Source organism: Protomyctophum bolini (assembly GCF_963924005.1).
Source record: "Protomyctophum bolini genome assembly, chromosome: 5".
NCBI classification, from domain to species: Eukaryota; Metazoa; Chordata; class Actinopteri; order Myctophiformes; family Myctophidae; genus Protomyctophum; species Protomyctophum bolini.
Window position 1 is genome coordinate 15,890,683 of NC_137866.1, and position 27,157 is coordinate 15,917,839.

The 27,157-nt window shown below is 45.4% G+C and overlaps 1 protein-coding gene across 1 annotated transcript; it reads right to left on the reverse strand.

Annotated features, from left to right (window-relative positions):
• Positions 1-7,749: 7,749 nt before the first annotated feature.
• LOC308314930 (CD9 antigen-like) lies at positions 7,750-26,746 on the reverse strand. Its single transcript, XM_080762742.1, has 8 exons — positions 26,493-26,746; positions 16,663-16,765; positions 10,178-10,275; positions 9,949-10,023; positions 9,500-9,586; positions 9,131-9,205; positions 8,337-8,420; positions 7,750-7,880 (listed from the first exon to the last, which is right to left on the reverse strand). Exons 1-8 carry the CDS (start codon positions 26,559-26,561, stop codon positions 7,815-7,817), a joined length of 657 nt encoding a protein of 218 aa, XP_080618868.1. The 5' UTR covers positions 26,562-26,746; the 3' UTR covers positions 7,750-7,814.
• Positions 26,747-27,157: the final 411 nt, after the last annotated feature.

The following is a 27,157-nucleotide window of genomic DNA, read 5'->3' on the forward strand; positions in this document are numbered from 1 at the left end:
GACAGCTACTCATGGACAATTGGACAGGCAGGCAGGCAGACAGACAGCTACTCATAGACAGGCAGGCAGCTACTCATAGACAGGCAGACAGTAAGACAGCTACTCATTGACAGACAGACAAATAACTACTCATGGACAGACAGACAGACAGACAGACAGGCAGGCAGGCAGGCAGGCAGGCAGGCAAAGAGCTACTCATGTTATGTTATTATGTTATTATAACAGCTACTCATGTTATGTGCAATAATTTGTGCAGTTATGGAAACAGCTCTTTGTGTTTATGCAAGAAAATGTAACACATTTATTTATTTACATATTGTGTGCATGCACATTGTACTTTGATACATTTTGCGAAAATAAAGCAATTGAAAGATAGAAGTTATCAAGTATCATTAATGTCGTAATTTTATCTACTGGCCCCTGGCCCCTTGCCATTTTTGTAATGTGGCCCACAGGTAAATCTATTTGAGTATCCCTGCTATATAATGCATAATAATATTTGCCTCTGAGATGTAGTGGAGTAGAAGTAAGCTAAAAGTAATGAATATTGGAAATACCTCAGAAATGTACTCCTTGACTACAACTACTTTCCACCCCTGATGTTTGGGACTAAACAGAACACAGTGAACCATGTTGAACTTTTAAAAACTTTATTAGTTGTCAAACATCTATCTTCCTGAGAAGCTTGGAATGCCATTAAAATAAATTAACACACAAATCAATAACAAACAACTCAACTGTCTGTCACACAGATTCTTGTTCTTTAGGTGTATACAGTACAAAACAACGCCATTCTTTTTTTCTTAACAAATTGAACACAGGAAACACGGTACCAACTCTGTGGATTTGTCACTTGTCGTTAACGGAACTGCAGGATCAGCGGCACTGACGGGCATCAAAACATCCCTTTGAGCAGAAACCGCTGACCCATATCTAAGTTCGGCTTACAAACACCTTCACTCAATTCTACAGAGATGTTGAAATGACCATTGAGCTACTAGTAGTTGAAGGTTCCCCTCTCCCTCGTGTTGCATGGGCAAAATGGGATGCATCTCAACCAAAAAAAACCCCACCATGGTCTCCTCCATTCCTCTACATCTATTTCTTTGTCGCATTCCTAAGCCATAATTCAACCGCAGACATATAGAATCTTTCTGCCGGTCCTCAAATTATTGGCTTAGGAATCTCCATGAATTCTAGGCTTCATGGGGTGTGTATAATTGATAGAAAATATGTATTTTTTTGGGTGAACTACTCAAGTCATCCACTTGTGCTACACAGTAAAATAAGGGCCCATTTGAACAGAGTTAAACGAACACTCATTTTTTCTTTTTATTTTTGCTGTGCACTTAAAATGCAGCCCGACGTATTCTACAAACATTATGTACAGCTACTCACCTTTCAGGGTTTTTATTTATTTTATTTATTTGCTACAAAGAAGACTACATTCCGACTGGCTGTTTGTTTGAAATTAGCTTGTTATAAAATAAAGGCACGTTAAGAAAAATGTGTGGAACACGGCTTTGACTAAACGACGGTCACAACTACCAACACTGTACAGCTACTGCAAGCCTGCAACTACACACACACACACACACACACACACGCACAAACGCATGCACGCACGCACACATACACACACACACACACACACACACACACACACACACACACACACACACACACGCATATACACACACACACACACACACACACACACACACACACACACACACACACACACACACACACACACACACGCGCGCGCAGCATGTTAAAAACTTACTACAGTCACAGATAAAGTACACAACTACAAAAATGCACACGTATTTATTTACATAGTGTCCTGCTGACCCCAGGAATAGACTGGTGGAACTGGTGGAACCACGGTCGATGGTGACCCATGGTCCACAAACAGTTTCTTGCTCTGCTCTAGCCCATGCAGTGGTTCTCAACCTTTTCAGCCCCCCCCCCCCCCCCCCAAATAATCATAATTATGTGAACTGGGGAACCCGCCGACCCTTATAAGCACTTGGAATTGCAGGAGTTGAAGCATTACATTTGTTTTACTCGACTACATATTGTGAAAATAGCCGATCTACAAGCTCGTAGACCAGCTATTTTCACAATCGTTGCCTCTTTATTATATTATTTGACAATTTGGACAATGTTTGACCTGATTTTATACTTTGCCGATTACTTTTGGTGCAACAATGGCCTTTTTTGCTTTTCCTTTTGTCTTTATGGGGAATTAAAAAGGTCTCCCCCCTGTCAGGTGAAAAGCAGCGGCTTGAACTCCTCATGAATTGAAGATAGCATGAGGTCAGTCCGTTGCTCTCTCCAGGTTGGCAGAGGGGGGTGGGGGGCACCCAGGATTACATTAGTTAGACAATTGGCACTAGGTGAAAAAAATGTGTTTAAAAAATCGTGGGATAAAAAAAGAAGAAAATGAATTCTTAAAAGTCCTTAAATTGTCACTTCACTGTCATCTGGACACCAACCCCTATATACAGTATATATTCCTGAGGGACTGGCGCACAGGTTGAGAACCATTGCTCTGGTCAGTAACAGTAGGTCTAATGAAATAAATGAGATGACTGCGTGGCTGTACAGATACACTGTACTGCACTTGACCATCTGAATGGAATTGCCGACTATAGTTGCTCACAGTACGTCATCTGACCAGTCTAATATCTATTTAAGTTGACGAGGTGAAAGGGACATTGGTGTCACTTCTGCAGGTCATGATTAGACCAGTGGTTCTCAAACTTTGGACAAGGACAAGGGATTTCTACGGCCCTAGCAGTGATTCTCAACCATTTTAATTTCAAGGGCCGCTCAGTTTGACATGGATTAGGCTACAATCCCCCATTTAATGCCATTGATATTGTAAAATCAATGTTAATTTAACATTTAACCCTAACGGGTCCATTTGGTTCCGTTCTATTCGTACACTCTCTGAGTTACAGACCAATAAGGGTCCATTTGGTTCTTAACTATGTATCATTTAGCTGGGCACCCCGTGGAGAACCACTGGTTTTCGCTCCATTCTCACTTCATATTCTGAGTGACGCGCTGCCAGACAGACCAGTTACGCCAAAAGCAGTTTGTTGTTTACATTCACCAAACCAGCGTGGTTCTACAGCTCTGCACCGTGAGACGACGTGAGCCACAACGTTTGTGTGCTTTGCAGATTGCCCTGCGTTGCACGTTTACACGGAGACGGTTCAAGGCGGTGCGATTTCAAAGATTTCCACTCTGGAAGGAGGGTTTTCACTTCCAACCATCCAATAACGCCGTTGTCGTCAAGATGGGGCCTTACAGCCAGGCCGGTGAGACGTACTGTATATATGTGGGTGATCTAGTGATATAAGATAAGGCACAGGAACAGTACTCACTGACTTTAACCACTTCCATTGACCGCAGGGGCTATAATAATTGGTCCCCTCCTTTCTCCACATCTCTTAGATTGAAAGAATAGCACAATATACACAATATACACAATATACACATCGCACATCGCACTGTTGGAACTTGTATATCTGAATGTTCAGGTTATTATGACATGCCCAGAATAGGGACGTTATAGCTAGGGTTCGTGTGGTTAAAAGAGATGTAAGTTTTGACAGAACAGATGACTGTCTCTGTACGGTCTGTAAATGTATCTGGGGGTCTGAATGTACAGTACTGTCATTCTCTTACATAACACAAGCAACCCCACCCCTGAGGGACCCCCACCCTTCAGCAGATAAAGGTGGTCTGTGTGTGTGTGTGTATAGCAGAGAAAGATCTAACAAGCCTGGAGACACCGACGGCAGTTCTTAGAGGAAGCAAGCCGTGTTGACTGTACTGTACTGTACTGTACTGTACTGTACACAGTGAGATGATGAACACTAATTGTACAGTATATGAGAGATAGAGAGAGAGCATGGTGGAAACATAATCTGAGCTTTCGGTATCCACATCCTGCCTCTCGCCACTCTCGTCCACCAATCGGGTGTCTCTGTTGGATTCCAGGCAACGTATTGGAGTGTCTTCTCGGTGTCGTATGACATAATATTTCTCTGTGTGTGTGTGTGTGTGTGTGTGTGTGTGTGGTATGCCACTTTCAGCTGCTTTCTTCCCAGGAGTATCACAGGCTATACATTTGCCACGGCATCTTTCTCTGCGTGTGTATTAAACTTCAGAATGTGTCGCGTGATACCGCCTGGTGTTATCATGTTCTCCACGCACGCGACTCAACTGAACCATCACTCACCGGCCTTAGCTAAAAGGTCCTGGTTCCTGACAGACCTCCATGCATGCTGCTGGAGGGGTCAGGGTCAAGGCTATGTTGGAAGACCCCCTCGGTGCTACATGTTACATTTAGTGAGGTGGACAACAAACGCGCAGGGCCTGCAGGGCCAGTGCCAGAGAGAGAGAGAGAGAGTTCGATATTATATTATTGGCCCGTTTGGCCGTGGACTAGGACTGATTCTTCTTCTTTCGTGTATCTTCGTCAAATGTCCAGCTCAGTGTCCGAAAGCCACGCCATTGTCTCTGGTCCCACTTGGAAGAGGCCAGCCTCTGAAGGAGGTCTGTACAGAGGACAGGTGGTAATGATGTGGTCCGCAGTCTGCTCGGGCTCGCCACACTCGCATTCTGCGCTGTCTGCCAGGCCCCACTCCTTCATAGACGATCCGAAGCGTCCGACCCCGGTACGGAGGCGGTTTAGCAGGGTCCAGTGCCGGCGTGGTAGATATTCTCCTTCGACTCCGTCTCCCGGGTCTTGGATGTAGCGGTGCAGGCGTGTGGGCTCAGCCGACTCCCATTCCCGCTTCCAGGTGGTTGCCAGCCATGCCCTTGTAGACAGGTCCTCAGGGATGGAACCAAGCAGGTCTTGTGCTCTCCTGTTATAGGGGTGACGGGACTTAAGTCTGTATGGGGGCGCTGCCTTAGTTGTTGTTTCGTGCAGAATATGCCAGTCGTTTTGTTGGGCTTTCCTTGCAAGCGCGAGGGTTGCGGCCTCTCGTCGAAGGCCGGCGGGGGCAATTCCTGCTAGGACTGGCAGGTAGGACACAGGGGTCGGCTTCAGGCAGCCAGTTACAATACGAAGGGCATTATTGATGACCGGGTCAATCTTCCTCACGTGAGGGCTTCTACTCCAGACTGGAGCACAGTACTCTGCAGCAGAGAACACCAGGGCTTGTGTGGAGATCTGTAGTGTCCTGGCGGAGGCTCCCCAAGTTGTGCCAGCGAGGCGGCGGATAAGCGAGACCCTTGACGATACCTTGGCTCTTACTTCCTGCAGGTGTTGTTTGTAAGACAGTGTCCTGTCCAGCCGAACCCCGAGGTACTTGGGGGCTAGTTGGTGCTCTAGGCGCTTGTTGTCAACAGACACCGACAGTTCCATCTTTGCCTCTCTGTTGAACAGATGGTATGCGGCAGACACTGTCTTCCCAAGGCTGAGCTGCAGACGCCACTTGCGCAAGTAGTCGGCCAAGGTGCTCATGTCCAGGTTAAGACCGTCTTCCACTGCTGACCATGTTGGTTGACGCAGCATGATTGCTAGGTCATCAGCGTAACCATATTGCCTGGATTTTGTCTCCGGAATGTCATGGATATAGATGTTAAATAGCAGTGGTGAGAGAACAGCCCCCTGTGGCACCCCATTTCTCAATCTCCTCAATCTGCTTCTCTTGCCGTCGCTGGTCCTGAGGATGAAACTGCGGTTGGACAGCATCTCCATTATAAACCTCACCATATGCCGGTCTGGGATCGTCCTTAGCAGCTTTAGGTGAAGTCCACGGAGCCAGACAGTGTCATATGCGGCCGTTAGATCAAGCAACACCACTCCAGCTTTCTCGTTGGCCTGAAAGCTGTCCTCAATGTCCTGGGTGAGTAGTGTCACCTGGTCCACCGTTGACCTGCCCCGTCGGAAACCAGCCTGCTCCCTGGGGAGCTGTGGGTCTACTACTGGCTCTATGCGGCTGAGGATCATCCTCTCCAGTAGTTTAAATGGCACGCAGAGCAGTGAGATGGGTCTGTAGGCCTTGGGGTCTTCCGCACTTTTGCCTGGTTTCAGCAGGGCGATAACAGCAGCACGGCGCCAGGTCTTCGGCAGCTTGGACCTCTGGAAGCAAGATGAGAAAAAGGAGCAGAGCCAGGTAGATGTTGTCTCGCTCTGATGGATCATGAACTCTGGATGGATGTTATCCTGCCCCGGGGACTTGCCTTGTTTGAGCTTGTCGATGGCCGCTCTGAACTCAGCTGTTGTGAAGGCTCCAGATGTGTCAGCCTCAACACTTGGTGCCCTAGAGAGGGCAGATACCTCGCGCAGTGTGAGGCGGGCAAAGTTCTTATCTGCACCTTGGAATTGGCTGTTCTTCAGGAGCTGGGCTGCAATGGCGTCTGCTGTAACAGGACACTTGGGGGGTGTTGTTTTCCTGCCAGTGAGCTGGTTGATAACCTGCCATGCCTTACGGCTGGAGTGGGTGAAGTCGATTGATTCAACAGTTTCAGTCCATCTGGCCCTTCGGGTGGTGTCCAGCTTGTTGAGTAGTGCCGTTGCAGTCGCGTCCACATCCTCCCTTGAGCCAGCCTGCTGATGTTCCTGCAGGAGGTGGTTGCACTCTTCGTCCCAGCCCGGAATGTATCTCGCATTAAAGCCGCGTGGGATGGTTTTCTTTGCTGCAGTTAGGAGCACTTCGCAGTAGGCTGCATAGGCTGAGTCAACATCAGCGATGTCCGGGTCCGGGAGACGGGCTGATGATCTCTCTGTCTCCGCAGTGAATGCCTCCCAGTTGGCTTTCCGGAAGTTCCACCTACGGACAGGTTTACCCTCTACTGGCTGCACCAGAGAGGGCACTTTTATGACAGACGGTCGGTGGTGTGATCGGGGGAACCTATCGATGACCCGTCTCTCCGGAATAGGGTCGCTGTTGCCGCACACAGCAAAGGCGAGGTCTGGGTTGGTAAAGGTGTTCCATCTTGCAGAGTGGAAACTTGGTGGCTCTTTGGGGTCGAACAGGAGCTGGGCGTTGGCGTTGGAGGCCCACTCACACAGCGTCTTTCCGTCTGGTGTCGTGTGGGAGTATCCCCAGTCAGTGTGCTGGCAATTGAAGTCCCCTGCATAGATGGCGGGTGCCTGGGCAAGTGGGAGGTCCGACACTAGGACTGATGGTCGAAATGGACAAAACCAAATATCACAATACTTTGGCCCAAATACCTTGATATTGACTGTGACGATATTATAATATTAAGGATGATAAACAAAGTCAAATAGGGCTTAAGTGATTATAACCAGAAAAGCTAGTCTCCAATCACGATATGGATATAATATGAACATATTGCCCAGCCCTACTGTGGACTATAGGTGAATGCTCATCTCAGTGGAATGTTGTGGTATACACTATAGTTGCACAAGTGTTCCTGAGGAAAATGCTAAAAATGTGTGGAGTGAGTGAAAAGCTAAACGGCAGGCAGCGGTTGAGCCTGTGTCCTTGCTAGTAAAAATATAACGTGTGTGCTTGTGTTCCCTAACTGAACCCTAGCGTCCTTATCCTGTGCATGTCATAAAAGGTTGGTGAAAGAGGAGGGGACCTAGTAGTAGGCCCTTGGGGGCTGAAGTACACTATATAGGGTTCAATTGGTCAGTGATGGAAGCACCATAGTGGTTTGATTCCTGCACTTCTAGGTGGTTGGAAATAGGTTAAAATAATGGTGCTGCAGGGGATTTGATCTCAAGGCTTCAGGGGTGTTTTTTTGGGGGGGGGGGGGGGGGGGGGTTGAGGGTTCAAGGGTCAGAGGTGGAGGCCAGGGCGGGGGTGGAGGTTTTAAATGACCTCTCTGCTGTTGCGAATGGCACAGCACAGCACCATGCTGAAGATCATCCCGATTACCTGGTGGACGGAGAATGGACACACTTAGGAACGGCATCAATATCACACTGTACAGCTCTTCTGCTTTTCTCTTCTACTCTGCTTAAGAACAGCATCAATATTTATTTTATTTTATTTTATTTTATTTTATTTTATTTTATTTTATTTTATTTTATTTTATTTTATTTTATTTTATTTTATTTTATTTTATTTTATTTTATAATTTCACACTGTATAGCTCTTAACTAGTTTTCTCTTCTATTGACATGATTTATACATCCTACCTCGGTCACGTTTTTTCCCCCACTTTCTTTCCCACATAGACTTTCTTTCGCGTCAAATAAGAGTTTTCCAAAAATAAACAAACGGTCCTGGCAGTTTCACTCATATATGAGAAGTAATGTTGAGTCTGAAGACAAAATGCAGAAGAGAAAGTGTGGCATTACAATACTTCTCACATGCAGACTGCAGACTCACCATGACTCCGGCAATACCAATGCCCACGTAACCAATGATGTAGAGTTTAGTGTTGAAGAACTCCTCGATGCCTGATTCGCAGTCCTGCAAAAAACCCCAATGTACAATGTTACAGTGAGCTCTGATGATGTGGCCTCAATAAATAAAATAAACACATTTAGCAGTTAATAAGAGCGATGGCCCCACACCTCCTGTCTGAAGAACTGGGTGGTTCGTTAGAGCCGGATGAACGCAGGTCAAACATTGGTCAAATCGCCAAATACGACAAATACGCTCACAACGCTTGCAGAGCATTGTGAGCTTGTAGATCTGGTATGTTCACACTATTTATCTGTGGAACTGAGTTAAAACTAAATGCCTCAACTCCTACAATTTGGGCGACAGTGGATCAGCGGTAGAGTGGCTGGTAGAGCGGCCGAATGGGAAACGGGTTTGATCCCGGAACTCTTCCCCAGAGTTGCTGTAGTGTCGAAGTGTCCTTGAGCAAGACTTTAAACCTCTAATTGCTCCCGATGTGCAGGTTGGTGCATTTCCTCCTCCACGAATGTGTGTGTGAATGGGTGAATGTAATGCACAATCTATGTAAAGCGCTTTGGATAAAAGCACTATATAAATGCACTATTTATCAATTCCAAGTGCTTGTCAGGGTGGGGGGGGGGGTGTCCCCAGTTAAAATATTATGCTTATTTTAGGGGTTCACGGCCTGAAAAGGTTGAGAACCACTGCCCTATAACGCAAACTAGGGGTGGTTTGTAACATAGCAGAGTTACGTGTTGTTCTCTAGAAGCTCTCACCTTGGTTTCTGATGGCGAATCAGTAGTGGGACCAGTAGTGGGACAGGGGCTTTCTTTGGTTCCGCAGCAGTTCAGCTACAGCATATCGGACAGACAGAGCACACCATGTGGCACATGAACAAAACAGTTGTACATTTTGTAGAAAAGGCTTCAATATCTGATGTGAGGGGAAGACCTTTACTTGTACGTTTTGTGGTTAAAGCTTTGCTCAAACTTTCAAAATTTTCATCACCATGCTGACTTGCGGTGGGCATTTTTGTCAAAATTACATTTTTGCCATGGACATACAAAAAAGAGTGGACAATAATATTGCCAGATGCAATATAGCCCTTGAATGACCGTATTTGATTTTAGTTTCCCAAAACTTACCACACTGTGGTAGGAGTTGAGCATTGTGCTATTATCATTAGCTGACAAGTAGCTTTCCTTGTAGAAGTTCTGGACATCTTCGATGATCTGCGAGATAGAATGGATGGCATTATTACAGCTGCAACAGTTGATCGAACTAATAGATGTAATCCATTATAATAACACAATAGATTTTAATGAAATTATACAATGATTATACAAGTATACAATAGGGCTCAAGTTGATATCAAGACAAATCGATGTAATCAATTTTTTTTTTTTAATATTAAAAAAATGTGTTCATTTGCTGCACTCGATTATCAAATTCAAAAAAGTTATCAATAGCACAATCTCTATGAAGATAATCGATAGTTGCAGCTCTAGGTGGAGTCCTAGAAAGGATTTCCCAACGTATTGAGTTGCTCTAAGTGTGCATTATAAATTTAGTATGAATAACATCATTCTTCTACCTTGTCTTTGTTTAAGAATCCAAAAACCCCGGCTGCCACCTCCGCTCCAAAGATGATTAATAGACAGGCAAAGAACTGGAAAAAATAGGCACAAAGAACAAAGCACTTTTCACACATTTCTGATCCGGTAAATGGACCCTAATAACGACGAGTTGAATATGAAATGTAAATGTGGTTATTTCCTGGTGTGTGCGTGCGTACGTATGTGTCATGTGGTGTTTGGACTTACCGACCCCAGCAGACACTGGGATTCTCGAACGGCTCCACAGCAGCCAAAGAAGCCCACCAACATGACCAGACTGCCAGCTCCTATGAGGATGTACACGCCTGCAGAAAGACATGGGTATATTGGCTATTTTAAAATGGTATACAGGTTTAATGTGCTCATGTGGCCTATAGTCACTTCTTTTGTGCTTGTTTTCATAGACCTGGCTGCTTATTTCTCCCGCAAAATATGGTGACAGTGCTCCCAACACAGCAGCACTACACTGTTGCTTCATCTAACATTGTATTTCATCACCAAACCAGAAGAGGGCAGCACAGGATTGAACTGTAACTGTAAAAGGAGACAGACAGACCTAAAAAAAAAGAAAACACAATAAATCAGTGGACTAAAGAATCTACAGACCATCTCAACTTTAAAGGGTGGCTGGTTAGAGCCTAGGCCGCAGGAGACGTTTGACATTTGTTTGACTGGGATATTTCTGTAGTGTGACTGTCTTTGAGATGAACAAATTCCAAACATTGGCGCCATCGGGGCTTTATGTTAATTTGGAATTAGTTTTAATGACCACGATTTCAATGACCACAATACACAGTATAACAACTGGAATATAGCATGACACTCCAGCAGCACAATATAATTATGTAGAGTAGACAACACAATCACAATAGTGCCCTAAAATAAAATGTGATGTCAATTGCCTGAATGACCACCCATTAAACAAGTGGTTCTCAAACATTTTCATGCAACTGACCCCCAAATAACTGATTTTTATTGTCAGTTCACAATGAAATTTGTCTTGTCTGAGTTGTCTCTCAAGTGGTTGTCCAACACACTTTGAACAAATATTCAGTTGTTGCAGCAGTTGTGATTTTAGTACTGAAAACACTCAATAATATAAAAGAAGTGAAGAACAAATTCAGAATCCGTCTACTAGCACTGAAGGATCTTAGACGGTGTTTTCGTACACACTGATTCAATCTGATCTTTCCATGACTCAATAAATGTTTAAGTGTGTAACTGATACATATTAGGCAGCGGACTGCCATTTGAAAGGATTTTGTGCCCGGGACCCTCAACACCAAGAGATACAGTTCCTTGGGGTGGAAAAAAGTCAGTTTTAGTAGTAGTTGTGTCCACTCAGCCATCGCGGCATTAAACAAACTGCCCCACCGATAGGATGGTACAGTGGGGACTTCATGTTTATGTATTGTCTTGGTGATATGTTGTTCTGTGCTATATGGTTTTGTGTTGTTTTTTGTTGGTGTTGAACAGACCACCAAACCTCCTTGCCAAAAATAGCTGATCTACAAGCTCACTCGTAGATCTGCTATTTTTGGTGAATTTTGCCCCATAATAGTTACACTTGGGTTCAAGTGGTTAAATAAATGTGAAGTTATTCTCAATCTGTCGTAATGGAAACTACTATTCTCTCCAGTTTTCCTCGTGACACATACTGTATGTTAGGGGGAAATATTTACCTATTTACTGTACGTATACTGTAATATGACATACATGTAAGGTTCTATAAAGTAACAATGTAATTCAGAGGTTTGGATGAAATTGCTACGTTATTTACAAGGGTGACCTGAGACAAAGAAGTTTGAGAAGCACTGTTATTAGTGCACTGACGTGGTTAGAATCAGAATCAGAATCTTATTCACGGGTAAAAAAGTGGGTGAAATTAGCTTTTTGTGCATAGTTCCCATCGTGTGATTTTTTACAAGAAAAATACAGAAAGGGAAGAATGGGGGGGGGTGGGTGGTTAAGCTGATCAAGGCAAGAAAAATAAAGTTTTAGCGCTTTTACCACAAAAACTATAGGTAAAGGGTTTTCTTCTGTGTGGGTCTTAGAAGCTTTTGCCACAAGCAGTGCAACCAAAAGGTCTCGTAACTTATGTACAAGCTTTGCTACAAACTGTACAACCAAAGCGTCTCTTAGCTTTTGCAAGGTATCTGTAGGGTATACCTATACTCAGCTGACAGGTTCACCTGGGTGTATACGCACACGCACACACACACATGCACACACAGGTGGGGCCTGTTGCTAGGCAAAAGTCTCTGCAGAGGATAGGGGTTAGAGAGTGCATATCGTCTCCCCAGGTGATTATGGCCTCTTGGGTGAAATGGAGAGAGACAGACAAAGACAAAGCAATACAGGGCCTTTTTAAAAAAACAAATCGACACAAAGATGTTCTTGTAGCTGCAGAGCTTGATTTCATGGCGTATAGCGTCTATAATGGATGACCTCAGAGCTGTGAAAACTCCTGCCACTCCTGTCATTGTGTGGGAGAAGGGGAGTTTTTAGTTACTCCACGGAGGAAGCGATCGCTGCTAAAAACATTCTCCGTTAATTTGCGCTCTCTGTGAGACACACGCCTGCAGCTATCGATGTGCACGACGACCCTATATATAAATATTGTCTGTAAACACCTTTAGAGTAAGAATAGAGTATTTCTACATAGCAAGTACAAACTTCTTCCAACAATGCTGACAATCCTGGTGAGATGCTCTCAATGCTTCTCACTTTGCTGGAAATTTAAAATAGTTAAAATTCTTCCTACAACTGTTGACGTATGTTTCCGCTGAGTCTCATCCCAGTAACTGACAGACAGACTGACAGCCCTAGCGTTAAACATCACAGAGCTTTTTTTCTTCTTAATTCCTAATAATAATTGTATGGCTAAAGAAGACTAAGATGTAGCTACAGTATTAATGTGAAATGTAAAACCTTAAAAGCTTTAAAGTGTATAGAATAGTTATGCATTGTTTTGTAGTGTAATAATTTCAAATACACAAAGATATTTCAGCCATTTTTACAATGAATGTATTGCAGTGCATGTTAACATCTCCTGCAGTCAGCACCTCCCCACTACTGGTGTGCGCTCCTACCTTGTTTGCTCGAGTGCATGTTAACATAAAATAACTTATTTTCAGGCAACTACTAGGCTTAACCCATTGAGAGCTCAGACCGATTCTACAAAATGTCTTCTAAATCAGTTTTCTTAAAAACCTGTTATTTCTATACCGGTATATCAGTGGTGCTCAAACCATTTCACGTCAAGGACCTCTGTATTTGGCCGCAGATCCCTCATCTCAAAATATGTTGTTCCAGGGACCCCCCCGGATATAGATTTTAGTTAAAAATCTTTGCTTTACAAAATTGCACAAATCTTCACGATTACAAAAATAAGTAGTGATGCGCTATGACTCTATGAGCTTGTCTATCTGCTATGTTTTCATAGCCAAACGGTCAAAACGGGCACGGTCTTAATGGGTTAATGCCACAGGAGTCAGACAGCTATGGTAAGAGAGCTGAGTGCTTCCCAAGGCAGAGCTGTATGAGGGGTTGGGTGATGGCTCTCCCTGTCAAAGCCATGTGTATAGCTCCTCTCTCTGAGGACCCTGACCAAGACCACTTCCCTTTCAGCAGAAACCACATAGACATCTAAGCCCTCACTTGGACACAAACAACCATTATACACATATACAGCGTGGACAGTGCGCACGCATGCACGCACGCATGCAAACACGCACACACACACACACACACACACACACACACACACACACACACACACACACACACACACACACACACACACACACACACACACACACACACACACACACACACACACACACACACACACACACACTCTCTCTCTCTCTCTCTCTCTCTCACACACACACACACACACACACACACACACACACACACACACACACACACACACACACACACACATCCTGCACAGCAATGCGCAGCATGCACAGATAATGAAGTTACTACAAGATTATCAGGCCCATCCATCCATCCATCACAGAAGAAGATGGTGAACTGGCTGAACTCAGACATCAAGTATTAAGCAGGGGATGAGGAGGTCTAACTTTAGCATTAACGCAGAGCGATTAACATAAGTGACATCATCAGATGCTGTGAGGCAGACAGACAGCTGGGAGCGGTTGTAGTACTAGTACAGTAGGATGGATTTACTTAGTGACAGCTGAGCACCGCCAGAGCTCTCTGGCTGTAGCCCAATTCCATCTGGGAGAGTCACTTTAGATTTGAGCTATAAGCTATGTGTATAGGTTTTATTTTTATTTTTTAGAAAGCAACATTTTCCATGAATTAAAAAGAAATTCAATTATTCTTTTTATTTATTTTTTTTGCCAGTAATTTCATGAAGAAATCAAAGATAAATCAAAGAAATTCCATAAATTAGAAAACAAAAACCCATTTTGGGCGGTAACCCCTTTTGGTGTTAGCATTATGTTATGCTTTAGCTATAGATAGAAACATAGCTTTTTCAGAAAACTGTCAGGATGTAGAAGACATTTTTAGAATCTGATCTCAGGTCAAAATGGGTTAAGAAGTAGTGAAAATAGCACATCTATAAGCTCACAACGAGGCGGCATAAGTAGATCAGCTATTTTCACCAGTTTGAGTCCGGGGCAGACCTTTGGGAACCATTAGTGCTGCATGGGCTTTATATTCTGTAGTAATTTGGATGCCCATTAGCTTCCACCAAAGAAGCAGATCACTCTAGCAGCTACAGACTGAGTGGTGCCCGCGTGGTCTGACCTTGTTGTCTGACCTTTGATGCTACCCAGTTTTCTACCTAACGTTGCAAAGTTCGCTTGAGGCACCTCAGGCCCGTTTGAGTTTGGACCCGGTAGGCAGAGCACAGTAAATCCTCGTCGCACAGCGGATCGCTCCGCGGCAATCCTTCCAGCCCCTCTCTTCGTGGGGGCGTATACAGTACGCTGGTCCGACGTACTAACAGTCCGACACATGCGGGGCCGGTTAAGACTCACCCGTGGCTTCCCTGTGAGGTTGGGGTTAGGTTAGGGTTTGTGATAGCGTGTCGGACTAATGCCTGTTGTTGGACTGCTCAGGCTGTTCAGACTGTTGATCAAACGGATAGGCTAGAACTAAAAGGACAGGTGCATAACATAGGCTATAATCACAGGACTGGTGAGACAAGACAGGGAACAGAAGCAACAAGAGGAAACCATGAGACATAACATAAAGGTATATACTGTAGGTGAACTAGTCTAAGATACAAGGAATACACAAAAGTCTCAGGAACACAAAACAACCAACAAACAACATTAGAAAACACAACGAGAATACAGAAATGGCACGGTTCCTGACACCGTTATGGACGCTGCACTCTTCCCCCCCCCCCCCCCCCCCCCTCTCTCTCTCTCTTTCTCTCCACTCTCACTTTCCAGCTGGGTGGTGTGTGTGTGTGTGTGTGTGTGTGTGTGTGTGTGTGTGTGTGTGTGTGTGTGTGTGTGTGTGTGTGTGTGTGTGTGTGAATGATTGAGAGGTGTTTAGTGCCGCTGTGGTCTCTCCCTGCACGTATTTAGTTTTCCTGCCGTTGGTTCAGAGCCACACCCACAGTGGAAGAACTGAACTGAAGTCATGATCAACATGGACATGCAACATTTATCTGAAGAACTGAACTGAACTGAAGTCATGATCAACATGGACATGCAACATTTATCTGAAGAACTGAACTGAACTGAACTGAACTGAAGAACTGAACTGAAGTCATGATCAACATGGACATGCAACATTTATCTGCACGTTGAGACACCCATCCGCCATCCTGTTTGTACAGTATATGCCATATAGCCTACTAACTCATCATAATGACACATGCACACACGTGCACGATGCACGCACGCAGACACACACACACACACACACACACACACACACACACACACACACACACACACACACACACACACACACACACACACACACACACACACACACACACACACACACACGCTCACACTGCATGGGATCACACATATACTGTGAGGAATATTCCCTTCGTTCTATTCATACTCAGTTTTAGGTGACCACCAAACAACTTGACGTCACGCCGTGGTGATAAATGACTCACTGCTCACCCAAACACATCTCTCTGTTTTTACTAAACACCGTTTCGGTGATAAATGACTCACCGCTCACCCAAACACATCTCTCTGTTTTTACTAAACACCGTTTCGGTGATATGCGACTCACCGCTCACCCAACCACATCTCTCTGTTTTTACTGAACACCGTCTAAAACTGGAGCATGAATAAGCCTTTATTCCGCCTGTGCATGCATGGGAACACAAAGAATGATAACGGAGAAGAGGGAGGAACACATGAGGACGTTTCTCTGCGATAATGCGCCGTTCCTAACTGGATCATATAAAACAGGGGTCGGACATGAGTGTGTCCGATGTCAGAAGTCATAGTTGAGGTCAACTAACTGTGGTCATAATCAATTACCTCCTTGAAATCTTTTAATATGTTTATCACTTTCAGCACTTTCTCAATGGATGATTTCTGCATCGGCCTCATGTCTTATAACGACCACCGGGGTGAAGCACTGAAGCCCTATTTTATACTTTGGTGTACGATGGATGGTGTTGTACCGAAAATACAACAGTCAATCTGGCCGAAGTGTGCTTTGATACTCACCAATGAAGAAGGTGTCAGGAGCGCCGTCTCCGTTGAGCAGAGAGACCGTCTCTGGGTCAAAGCGCAGCCATAGTCCCACCGCCAGCACCAGAGAACCCATCAACTACACACAGAACCACAGTGACAGAAACACAGGGATTTATTAAACTAGTCCATATACCTGTGCAGGGTTATGACATACCCAAAGTATGTTTTGTTCTATCGTCTGATTGGACAATGAATTACACGCCCAAGAATATAATTGCCTTCATATGATTGGACAATGTACGGTGACATCACGTATACGTATATCTCTGCTGTCCGGAGGAAACCTCATCATAACTCCAAAATGTTCATTTTTCAGGAAATGAAAAATATACGTTTTAAGGAAATGAATAAAACCTTATATTTTTTAAACTATGCAATACTGCCTCATCAAAGTTGGTGTTGTGACTTTAGATCTTGTCAATTACTTGCATGAGAAGGAGAGAGGTGGTGGAGTTAGCTGTTTTAGCAGACAGTTTGAGGGTCCAATGGAGTTAAGAGGTTTTGCCCAATGCGTTTTTTACTACTTTCCATGGCTTAAATATTTTCGAAACAACACACAGACGTAAAGGGTGTTCAATAGCACTGATTTATGGAATAAAGTTATGAAGTTTCCTCCGGACAGCTAATGATCATAATTTATGTTCTGAGAAATGTGTGTGGGGTTTCATAATACAATGTCATGCTTCCCATATAGCATGTCTGGGACCGCGTTAATTTGAATGAAGCTTTCATCATAAAAGGCTGCAATCTATTCATCTAAAAACAAGCACAGTGGAAGGAACATGTTATTCAGGCCTATAGAGAGAGAGAGAGCCTGGATTCCTGTTTGAGTCTCTCCCGCTCTCTCTAAAAGTTTTTCTTTCCACATAAATAAAGTAACCGGTGGCGGCATGGAGTTTCCACACTGGCCCTCTGCCCTTTCCACTTAAGCAATACTATTTTCAATAAGACCTGCTTAAGTTAAATGAGGACTCTGAGAGAACTACATCACTCGCCTGTTGTCCAAACACTCAAAACCATTACAGATAACTTTCGCGCAAATTGTTACCACAACCTTCAGGCTTGTCAAAACCGGGCCCTACAGTGCACCACATTGCCACAACCACAGACATTGCAACGTGCCTCTGACAAGGACAACGTCTGCTAAAACCAGGACAGTATATGACCCTATAGAGGCTGATCGATGGACCTTGAAGCCAGTGTTTTTCGGCCTCTAGCCGTGTAGCCCGAGACGACCGACCGCGAATGTCAGACGACGGCTTGAGACATGAGATTCTCTCGGGGACACAGAGGCCTGCTGAATAAGGCCCGTGGACTCTCTCCACTGTATCACAGATCGATGCTGAGAGGTATTAGTGATCAGCGATCTGTTCCCATCATGCCCCCTGAGGACACACAGGACACATATGCAGTAAAAGTAAACAATAATAAAAATATACACTATATTTGAAGCAACCACTTAAAAGCACGATTTAAAAAAGCTAAATGTATGTCGGCGTAACTAGTATAAGGAATACAAGCCAAATGTGTCTTTTCTGTTTATCATTGATATATAAGAAGCAACAGCACTATAGAGAATCAGTTTTCCCATTGCTTTTGTTCTTGTTTCTTTGTTATTTTCCATTTTATTATTTGAATCATTAATAAGGTGGGCATAATAAGCTTCGTCTTCAGCCCAAACCTTTTCAGTCAAACTGTAATTGTGTAACCCTCATTCTGAATGTGCAACTGTATTGTAAATGACTGAGATAAATAAACCAACCAAACTAACCAAGGATAATCCAGTCTAAAGAGGTTCAGGCCAGACCAACCAAACAACACCCTGTTTAATGTGTGTGCGTGTGCAGAAAATAAAATGATTCATCCAAATGGAGAGATCTAGAGAGAGAGAGAGAGAGAGAGAAGAGAGAGAGAGAGAGAGAGAGAGAGAGCATTTGGGTGACAGTGCTTCATGTCACATGGTCGCCTTCTGTCCTACTTTTCAGAATTGATGCAGTCAGCCTGCGAATGTGTACTTGTGTGCAGCATGTGCGTGCCTCTCACCTACTACCTACGCGCTGTTAAAATAATCTGTTGACATTGTAAAGCTGTTTAATATTTCTTTCCATTTTGAGAGCTCTACAGCGCTTCCTGTTTCCATCCTTGCTCTTCCATTCTTCTTTACTTCAACTCTCTCTGGCCTTATCTTATGATTTCTCTCATTCTCTCCCCTCCTCTTCTCTCCTCTCCTCCCTCTCCCCCTCCTCTCCTCTCCTCTCCTCCTCTTTTCTCCTCTCCTGCAGGTCCAAAGGAACTTATAGGCTATATTTTACTCTGCGTGGTCCTGAAGACGAGCCAGTAGCCAGGCAGTAAAGCATGAGAACACGACAGGGCATTGGAGGCAGGCCTCCTCCAGAACCGGAGGATTTAGTGTCATGGACCATGATGTATGGGACAGCCGAACAGGCGGGGGAGATGCCGCATTAGCCGGTCCATCCAGAGTTGTAAAGCATGACCAACTGAAGGCTGCGGGGGTATGCACTGTGCAGACGGCCTGGGCCTGGCTGCGGGGGTATGCACTGTGCAGACGGCCTGGACCTGCTGACTGGGCCTGGCTGCGGGGTATGCACTGCAGACGGACTGGACCTGGCTGGGTCGGCCCAGAGAGCAAAACTCTGGATCCGGTTAACGCTGGTATTTGTCCGGAACACCTGATGGCGTGCCGGACGGTGGTGCAGCATTAAGGAGGGTGGAGGCAGGGCGAATAGTGCATACGTGTGTGTGTGTGTGTGTGTGTGTGTGTGTGTGTGTGTGCGCGCATGCATGCGTGTGTGTCTGGTGGTGAGTATATGGAGGAGCAGGTGGTTTATGATAACTGAATAAGGTTGAGGGCTGTTCCTGCTTTCGGCCAATCCTAAGTACTATTGTGGATGCTTTTAACCACTTAAACCCCCAGGGCTCTATAATAGCAGGTCTGCTCCTTTTTTCTTCTTTTTTTTATCAACACCAAATATCTTATATCTTATATAAAAAATACCTGATCCACAAACTCACGACGCAGCACTTTGCAACACATTATGAGCTTGTAGATCTGTATATTAAGGACTTCAGAACGGGTGAGGTCTGGGCAGATCCTCCCTGCTGCTACAGTACCAACAACGCCAAACTTCAACCTCTCACCAGAGCACACAGGTTACTGCCTGCCTGGTGGCTGGGCTAAAATCCCAAAGCGCAGCAAGCAGCCGCCGTGCTAAGTACATCCTCAACTCAGTGACAGCACCACAGAGACCCCCACGGTTCTCCCAAAGGTCCCATTAACCTCCATTACTATATTTTACCTTCCCCTCTTGTTTCACTCCACCACCACTTTGCCTGCCTGTCGCCATTATACCCCGACTGACACCATGCAGACAGACGCACCCCACCCCCACCCTACACCACCCAACTCCCCTGCTGCCTCTCTCTATCTCCTAACTCACTACTACACCCTCCTCTTTCAGCTCCAAGCCTCCACCTCCGCCTGTTTGTTTCACCCCTCCTCTCTACTCCATTGCACCCCCTCTCTCTCCCCAGTCCCCACGTACCTCACCCAAGGGGGACAAAGGCCCACTGTGTCCTTGTGACTACGCTGTTGGCACACAATAGGAGGGGAACAGAGATGCAACAATGAAGGAGGGAGAGAATGAAAGAGGGAAGGGAGCGAAGAAACGAGAGAATAAGAGACCAAAGTCATTAGGATAATATAAGGGGGGACCAAACGTCTTTTTGTGTCGTCGGTGACAAAGAACTCTACGGAGTAGTCTGCGTGGCATCTTGTTCGGTGACAGAGAAAAACAATCTTCTAGCCTTTGCACTCCTCGAATCAGTGGTGCCGTCGGGACGTAACAGTGGGGGGGACAATATTCGAGATTGAGAGTTGAGACTAGAGAGCAGCTGCAGTTATACTGCATGTATAGGTGTAGCCAGAATGGTCATTGCGGCGAGGCAAGCATGCAGCGGCAGCCAAAACACAATGACAATTGCGCAACAAACGGTGCTAGAGAGATCACGAGCGTCGGTCGGGAAGAAAAATAATAATAATTCCCCAATAGTGCGGGGACATTCAGACCCAAATGACCTCCTCTCCAGCACCTATGCGTCGAATAACGTTGATAGAAATAGCAGAGTTTGCCGTGACGAGGGTGTGTCTTCATTTGCCTGCTCTCTCTCCCAACTGCTCTGAGGTTACTCTATAAGTCTGGTTATATGCATGGACATGGATGGAACTCTCTGGTCCACGGCTTTATTGAGCTTCCTTTACAGTGTAAAGCCCCAACGTTTTTAACAGTGCAGTTAAAAAGGCTGCTTTTTTAAGAGAATTTCCATGAGGACAGGGATTGTTCCGTTATCCCAGCGGCTGGCCTCATGCAAATACTTCTTACTTGGTGAGAGCAAATCCGTTATAATGGACTAATTATGGATTAATAATGATAGAGCTATGATATTGGATAGGCCTATATGAATTTCACATACACATTGAAGACGCATGCTCATAATTAGCGAGGTGGAGTGGGTGTTTTAGGGAGTTAGAAACGGGCTTAATTTCAGAATAGGGAAAGGGTCATTTTAGGGAAAGAGTGAAAGGAAAAATAGGAGCAAGGTAATTATTATGGGTGGGGTTAATCCCATTGTGTTGTAGTGTGGTGGAGGATAGCAGGGTGGGAGGGAGCATGGGAGGATGTAGTAGACACATATACTGTCGGGACATTCCTCAGGGATGAGTACCAGGCCCTGCAGCATATTTGATATCATTATATAAATGTTATGGCATATCGAAAGGTAAGATAAAGATTCTAAATATGGCATGCTTACAATGAAGTCTTTCACCTACATTTTTCAATTTGCATTGATATTTACAAATTATGAAATTCAACATTAAAAAATAAATAGACGAGGCTTCTGTTACACACTATTCTTTAGAAATAAGCATTGTTATTTATGCTTTAAATTGACTCTGTAATTAAAATCAGGTGTGTTTGAATGAACGTGCGTCTATGGGAATCAAACAGATGAATTTATATTCATGAGAGAAGACGTATGTCATCACGCAGCATGTTTTCATTCACAGGAAGTAATTAAAATAGGCTTTTTAGGGACTTTTGATGTAAAAATAGTACACAAAAATGTATTTTTTTCTATTGTTGGGTATGCCCTATGATGACCACGTCACCACAGATATGATCTAAAGTGAAAAACATATTTTTCACTAGGTGTTTAACTACTAGAGAATCATACTAGCACACAAGCCTTTGCCTGGGTTATGTCAGTGACAGTTATAGAAACAGAGTCCGGGAGGAATTTCACTATATCAAGATACCAGTGACCAAGTGACGGGAAATTTAAAGCATTTGTAAACACAGGAGAAACATTGTGTTCAGTTGAAGGACAAAATGTTGCGTGTGTGCTGCTGAAGGTATAAGACCAGACACCACACTGGCCATAATTCTTCCACGTGGGCAAAAACTACTTCTGCTACTGCTCTTGAACACATATCTGAGTCTGTCAGCATATTGTCTCTGCTCCTCTGTGTGAGTTGAGTGGTTTGGTTGTGTGAAGTCTCTCATCTGTTGACAGCTTATAGTAGGGGCCTTAGGGCGTGATGAACGACATACAGAAGTCCTGCCATGTGAGGAGGGCTCGCTCGCAGAGTGGATTTGACGGGAACCATATCTGCCCCTCCTCACCCCCCCCCCCCCCCCCCTGTCTCATTATCCCTCTGTACACCAGCAGCGGGTAGGGTGGTGTGGGGTTGGGCTGGGGGCACGAACGGCTGAGACAGAGATGAAGTGATTAGGAGAGAGGGGGGTCAGGAGGGCGCGATGGGATGGGCAGTGGGGGGTGGGGGTTGGGGGGGGGATCAGTGTTCGCTTGCGGCTGAAAGAGCAGAGGCTCAGATCAGATGACAAGTAAAGTGCAGCCCACACCACGTCTGTCCACCCACACCACGTCTGTCCACCCACACATCATGAACACTTAAGCCCGAGTTGGATACTTGCAGTTTTCTGTGCGCTACACCCACGCGGAACGAAACCAAGCATAAACCGCAGGCAACACATGCAGAGGGTTTACTTTACGGACAGTCCAACCTTGAAGGCCTTCATTTGATGCTATATGTGGACTGCCGAACGGCCGGAGGAGGAGGGGTTTGTCTTTGTGAGTGTGACCGTCTGACAGGTATCGGTGGCGAGGTTGAGGGGTCTGCTTGATGTGGACGGAAGAGATCATATAGGAACAATACACCGCCATTGCTCTGTTGTGTACGCGGTCACCTGATATCCCACACTATCCATACCGATCTATTTTCCCTTTTATCTAGGTCAGGTGGTTCCCCAGCCAACTGTCTCCCTTTTGCCTTAACAACGCACGCGCGCGGTTGCTTAAACATGCGCGGGCGACGACGCATTCAGCCACTGTGGATATCCCCTCAATCTCCCACTGACCCTTTTTTCCTGGCTGTAGTCCTCGCTTTCCCTTTAGATGTCATGTTAGTGTCATTATTGTCAAAGTTAGTGTCGAAGTGTCCTTGAGCAAGACTCTGATCCCCCAATTGCTCCCGATGAGCAGGTTGGTGCCCTGCATGGTTTCCTATGTATAATGCACATCTATGTAAAGCGAATTGGATAAAAGTGCTATATATAAATGCACCATTTACCATGTAGCCTGGTCTATGCTACAGTATAGCTCATATGCATCAGTCAACCACCCTTTCCACTTTCCCTCAACTACACCTCTCTCCCGCACCCACCACCACCCACCCTTGGGTGGTTGTTGCCGCGCTAATGTTAGCATAGCATAATCCTGGTGTAGGGGAGGGAGGAGGGGGGTCCGGGTGGCTAACGGGCCGGCGTGGGTCGCTCCAGTGGGCTCTGCTCAGCCGGGCAGGGGTAGCGTAGCAGACTGAAGTTATGCCATTGTCCTGGTGTCACAATGGGGCCATTCACGCCACTCAGCGCCTGATCCACTGGGCAGATGCTGTGTTGGAAAGTCTCACGCACACACAAAGGAACTTCCCTTCAGAGGAGTGAGAGGGAGAGAGCAGCACACTGTGGCACACAGAACGCAGACTGCACAGACAGGAGAGTGCACAGCCACTCACAGGAGTGCACACTCTTTCTCTCTCTCTCACGGACACACGCACACACACGCGCACACACACACACACACACACACACACACACACACACACACACACACACACACACACACACAGAGAGAGTGAGAGAACAGGTTTGCGATGTAAGGAGGCTAAACTTCAGTCTAATTGGATGGGGGTGCATGGATAGGCGCTGGAGGGAGGGGTCATTTGGGTCTGAATTAGGGATGTCCCGATACACTTTTTTCGCTTCCGATCCGATCCCTCAATTTCTGTGTTAGCCGACACCGACACCGGATACCGATATACGTGTCGTGATCTCATGTTGTGTTTATAGCTATCTAGCTATATATCTCGTGTTGTGTTTATAGCAGACTCCACATGTCTCAACATTTAATTTACCTGCCATAGTGTCAACCCTTTACCCCTGTGTCGGATTGGTGGTTAGACTGGCATATTCAACCGATACCGATATGACCCGATGCGCCACTGGGTGCATGGACTACCTTTCTCCCTGACTTCATCGTAAACCAATGCACACTGATATCTGTGCAGAGCTTTGGGAGTGATGGTGTCAAAGAATACAATAGCAAAGAGCATATGTGCAGTGCATCTGTGTGTGACATACAGTACACCTTACCCACAACGTAACCATTTAGACCAGAGGCCCATTCTAAAAACGCCTTCTAAATCCATCGCCGACAAAAACACTCAAAGCTGGGCATAGGAGGGGGGCTAGTGCCCCTCAAAAATAATATACTGATATATAAAAGATATATACTGGAGCTACTGTACTTACTACTTATACTGTGCAACAACAAATCTGTGACATGGCGCATGCAGTGCACGCACGCACGCACGCGCGCGCGCACGCACGCACGCACGCACGCACGCACGCACGCACGCACACACACACACACACACACACACACACACACACACACACACACACACACACACACACACACACACACACACACACACACACACACACACACACACACACACACACACACACACACACACACACACACACACACACACACACACACACACACACACACACACACACACCTTTCACATCCACCTGACAGTGTCTCCGGCCCCTGATAGAGCAGTGGTTCTCAAAGTGGGGTCAGGGGACCCCCAAGGGGGTCATTGAGGGGGTTCCAGTGGGTCCCCAGCAAAATGAATTAGTATACAATCAAAATCAGCGTCCTTACTTCAACCATACATCTCTAAAAATAGACGATCTACAAGCTAGCTTGTAGATCACAACATGCCAACATGTTATTGTGAGTGAGCTCACTCACAATAACATGTTGGCATGTTGTGAGCTTGTAGATCACTTTGAATTGATTTTGAAAAGTGTGAACAACAATGCACAGCTTGTATGGGGGTCCCTGACAAGAATCATCTAATGTGGATGTCCTTATGACATAAAAGCTGTAGGCCTATACTTGTACTTGTATTTCCAATTTCCAATACTTTTACTTCTACTCCACTACATCTCAGAGGCAAATATATATATATATATATATATATATATATATATATATATATATATATATAATATGTCAGTAGGCCTACTGAATCTTCCACCACTGGTATAGCCTACCTAATCATTAATAGTTGTTTGTTAAGACAGGCAGCGCTATAGTGGCAGCAGTTGTTGCAATGCCAAATAATTCCCATGGTTCCCGTTTGAAGGGCCGCGGTATAACTAATAGTTGTATCGGTCATTCATTTCTGAAATGTCGTTTAACGAGTGGAGAGCCAAGTGCTGCTGGGCTATGTTTCCATGCACTTTTCCTCTTGCTCGCTCTCTCTCTCTCTCTCTCTCTCTCTCCCCAGCCTTCCTTTCAAAAACACGCTTCGACCAGGAGAGTGAGGGAAAGAAGGGGCGGATTTTTCCTCTTGTGGAAAATCTGATTTGAGGTCTGCGAGCCAAAAACTCAGCCTCTCCTCTCCTCTAGTCTCTGGGCCTGGCTGTCACCCTTTCCGCGCCACACAGATCCGAGACAGCGTGCTGCTAAATAAAGAACCCGACGAGTCGACGACAATGTAAACATTGTCTGCAAGTAGGCCTATGTTATGTATATCACTTCTTGACTCATTGCGGCAGGTGGAAGAACGCGTGGTCCTCTCTCTCTCTCTGTACGTTTGTGTGTGTGTGTGTGTGTGTGTGTGTGAGAGAGAGAGAGCACATGCATGCATGCAGACTTGCAGAGCAGAGGTAGATTTCTCTGCTGAGATGAGGTCAGGTCCTACAGCGTGGGGTGCCTCGCCTGCCGGCAGTTGGATGACGACACCGGCCAATATTTGGCCAATATCGTATTCATAGATTTTTAACCTTTTCCGCACATCGTATCCAAAAGTAAGGATATCCCCCCGTTCCCCTTGCTCTCAGATGTTTTACATATAGCAAGCAAATATAACCGACGCGTTGAATTGAAAACAAGCGTTTAAATCGCTTTTTTCATGTTCAACTCATCCCTCAACTAACTCGGAACTCTAGAGCTTTGGGTTCCGAATCCGATTGGAGCTGCCTTACAGAGGATGATGGACGGCATGCATGCACTTGCTCTTTCTGCACATCATTCATGCACATTGCACTAGGCCTATATTCATTTCCTACAATCAGCATCATCATTATCATCATCATGATAATGCAGCACACGTGCGCACTTACCCAGAATATGAAGTTGAAGACGAACAAAAGGTATTTGACACATTTCATCCCTCCTTCCACTTTCCCCATCTTCTCTCTCGGCTGTTTGTTGTTGTTGTTAATTAATTATCGTACCGCCGAAGTGATCAATTAATCAATCACACGAAAGAAAGAAGAAGTGATTGCTTGTAGTTATGATTGCCTCCTCCAGGCTCCAGTCAACAGCAATAATAACGGTCCGCTCTTGTCACACTGAGAGCTTGAAGCGCTGTCAGTTGAGGCAGCCACTCACACACACACATACACACGCGCGCGCGTACACACAAGCACACAACAGCGAGTCTTTCCAGACCGCCCATTTCAATAATGTAGGGAGGGGGGGGGGGGGGGGGGCTCAAGGGGACTCGGGACAACACGATTGGAACTTCACTCCAACGCAAGGCCGCCTCCCCTCCTTCCTTTTCCAACTGGCCAAGCCTACAGATGTCATCTAAAATAAAGTACAGGTTGCATCTAAGTAAATGCATTGAATCTCTGTCTGTCTGTCTGTCTGTCTGCCTGTCCCCACACATGTCAAGAACCACAGAGGTCTGTCTGCCTGTGTGTGTGTGTGTGTGTGTGTGTGTGTGTCTGTCTGTGTCCATCTTATGTCCATAATGGAGATAAACAACGTTAAACTCACTTTG

Excerpts from the sequence above, each read along its gene's own strand:
- LOC308314930 (XM_080762742.1), bottom strand. The coding sequence starts at position 26,561 with ATGGGGAAAGTGGAAGGAGGGATGAAATGTGTCAAATACCTTTTGTTC. Across the intron at positions 10,276-16,662 it reads TCCTGACACCTTCTTCATTG|GCGTGTACATCCTCATAGGA; the intron begins GTGAGTATCAAA and ends GTCTTTCTGCAG. Across the intron at positions 9,206-9,499 it reads TCAACTCCTACCACAGTGTG|CTGAACTGCTGCGGAACCAA; the intron begins GTAAGTTTTGGG and ends GATATGCTGTAG.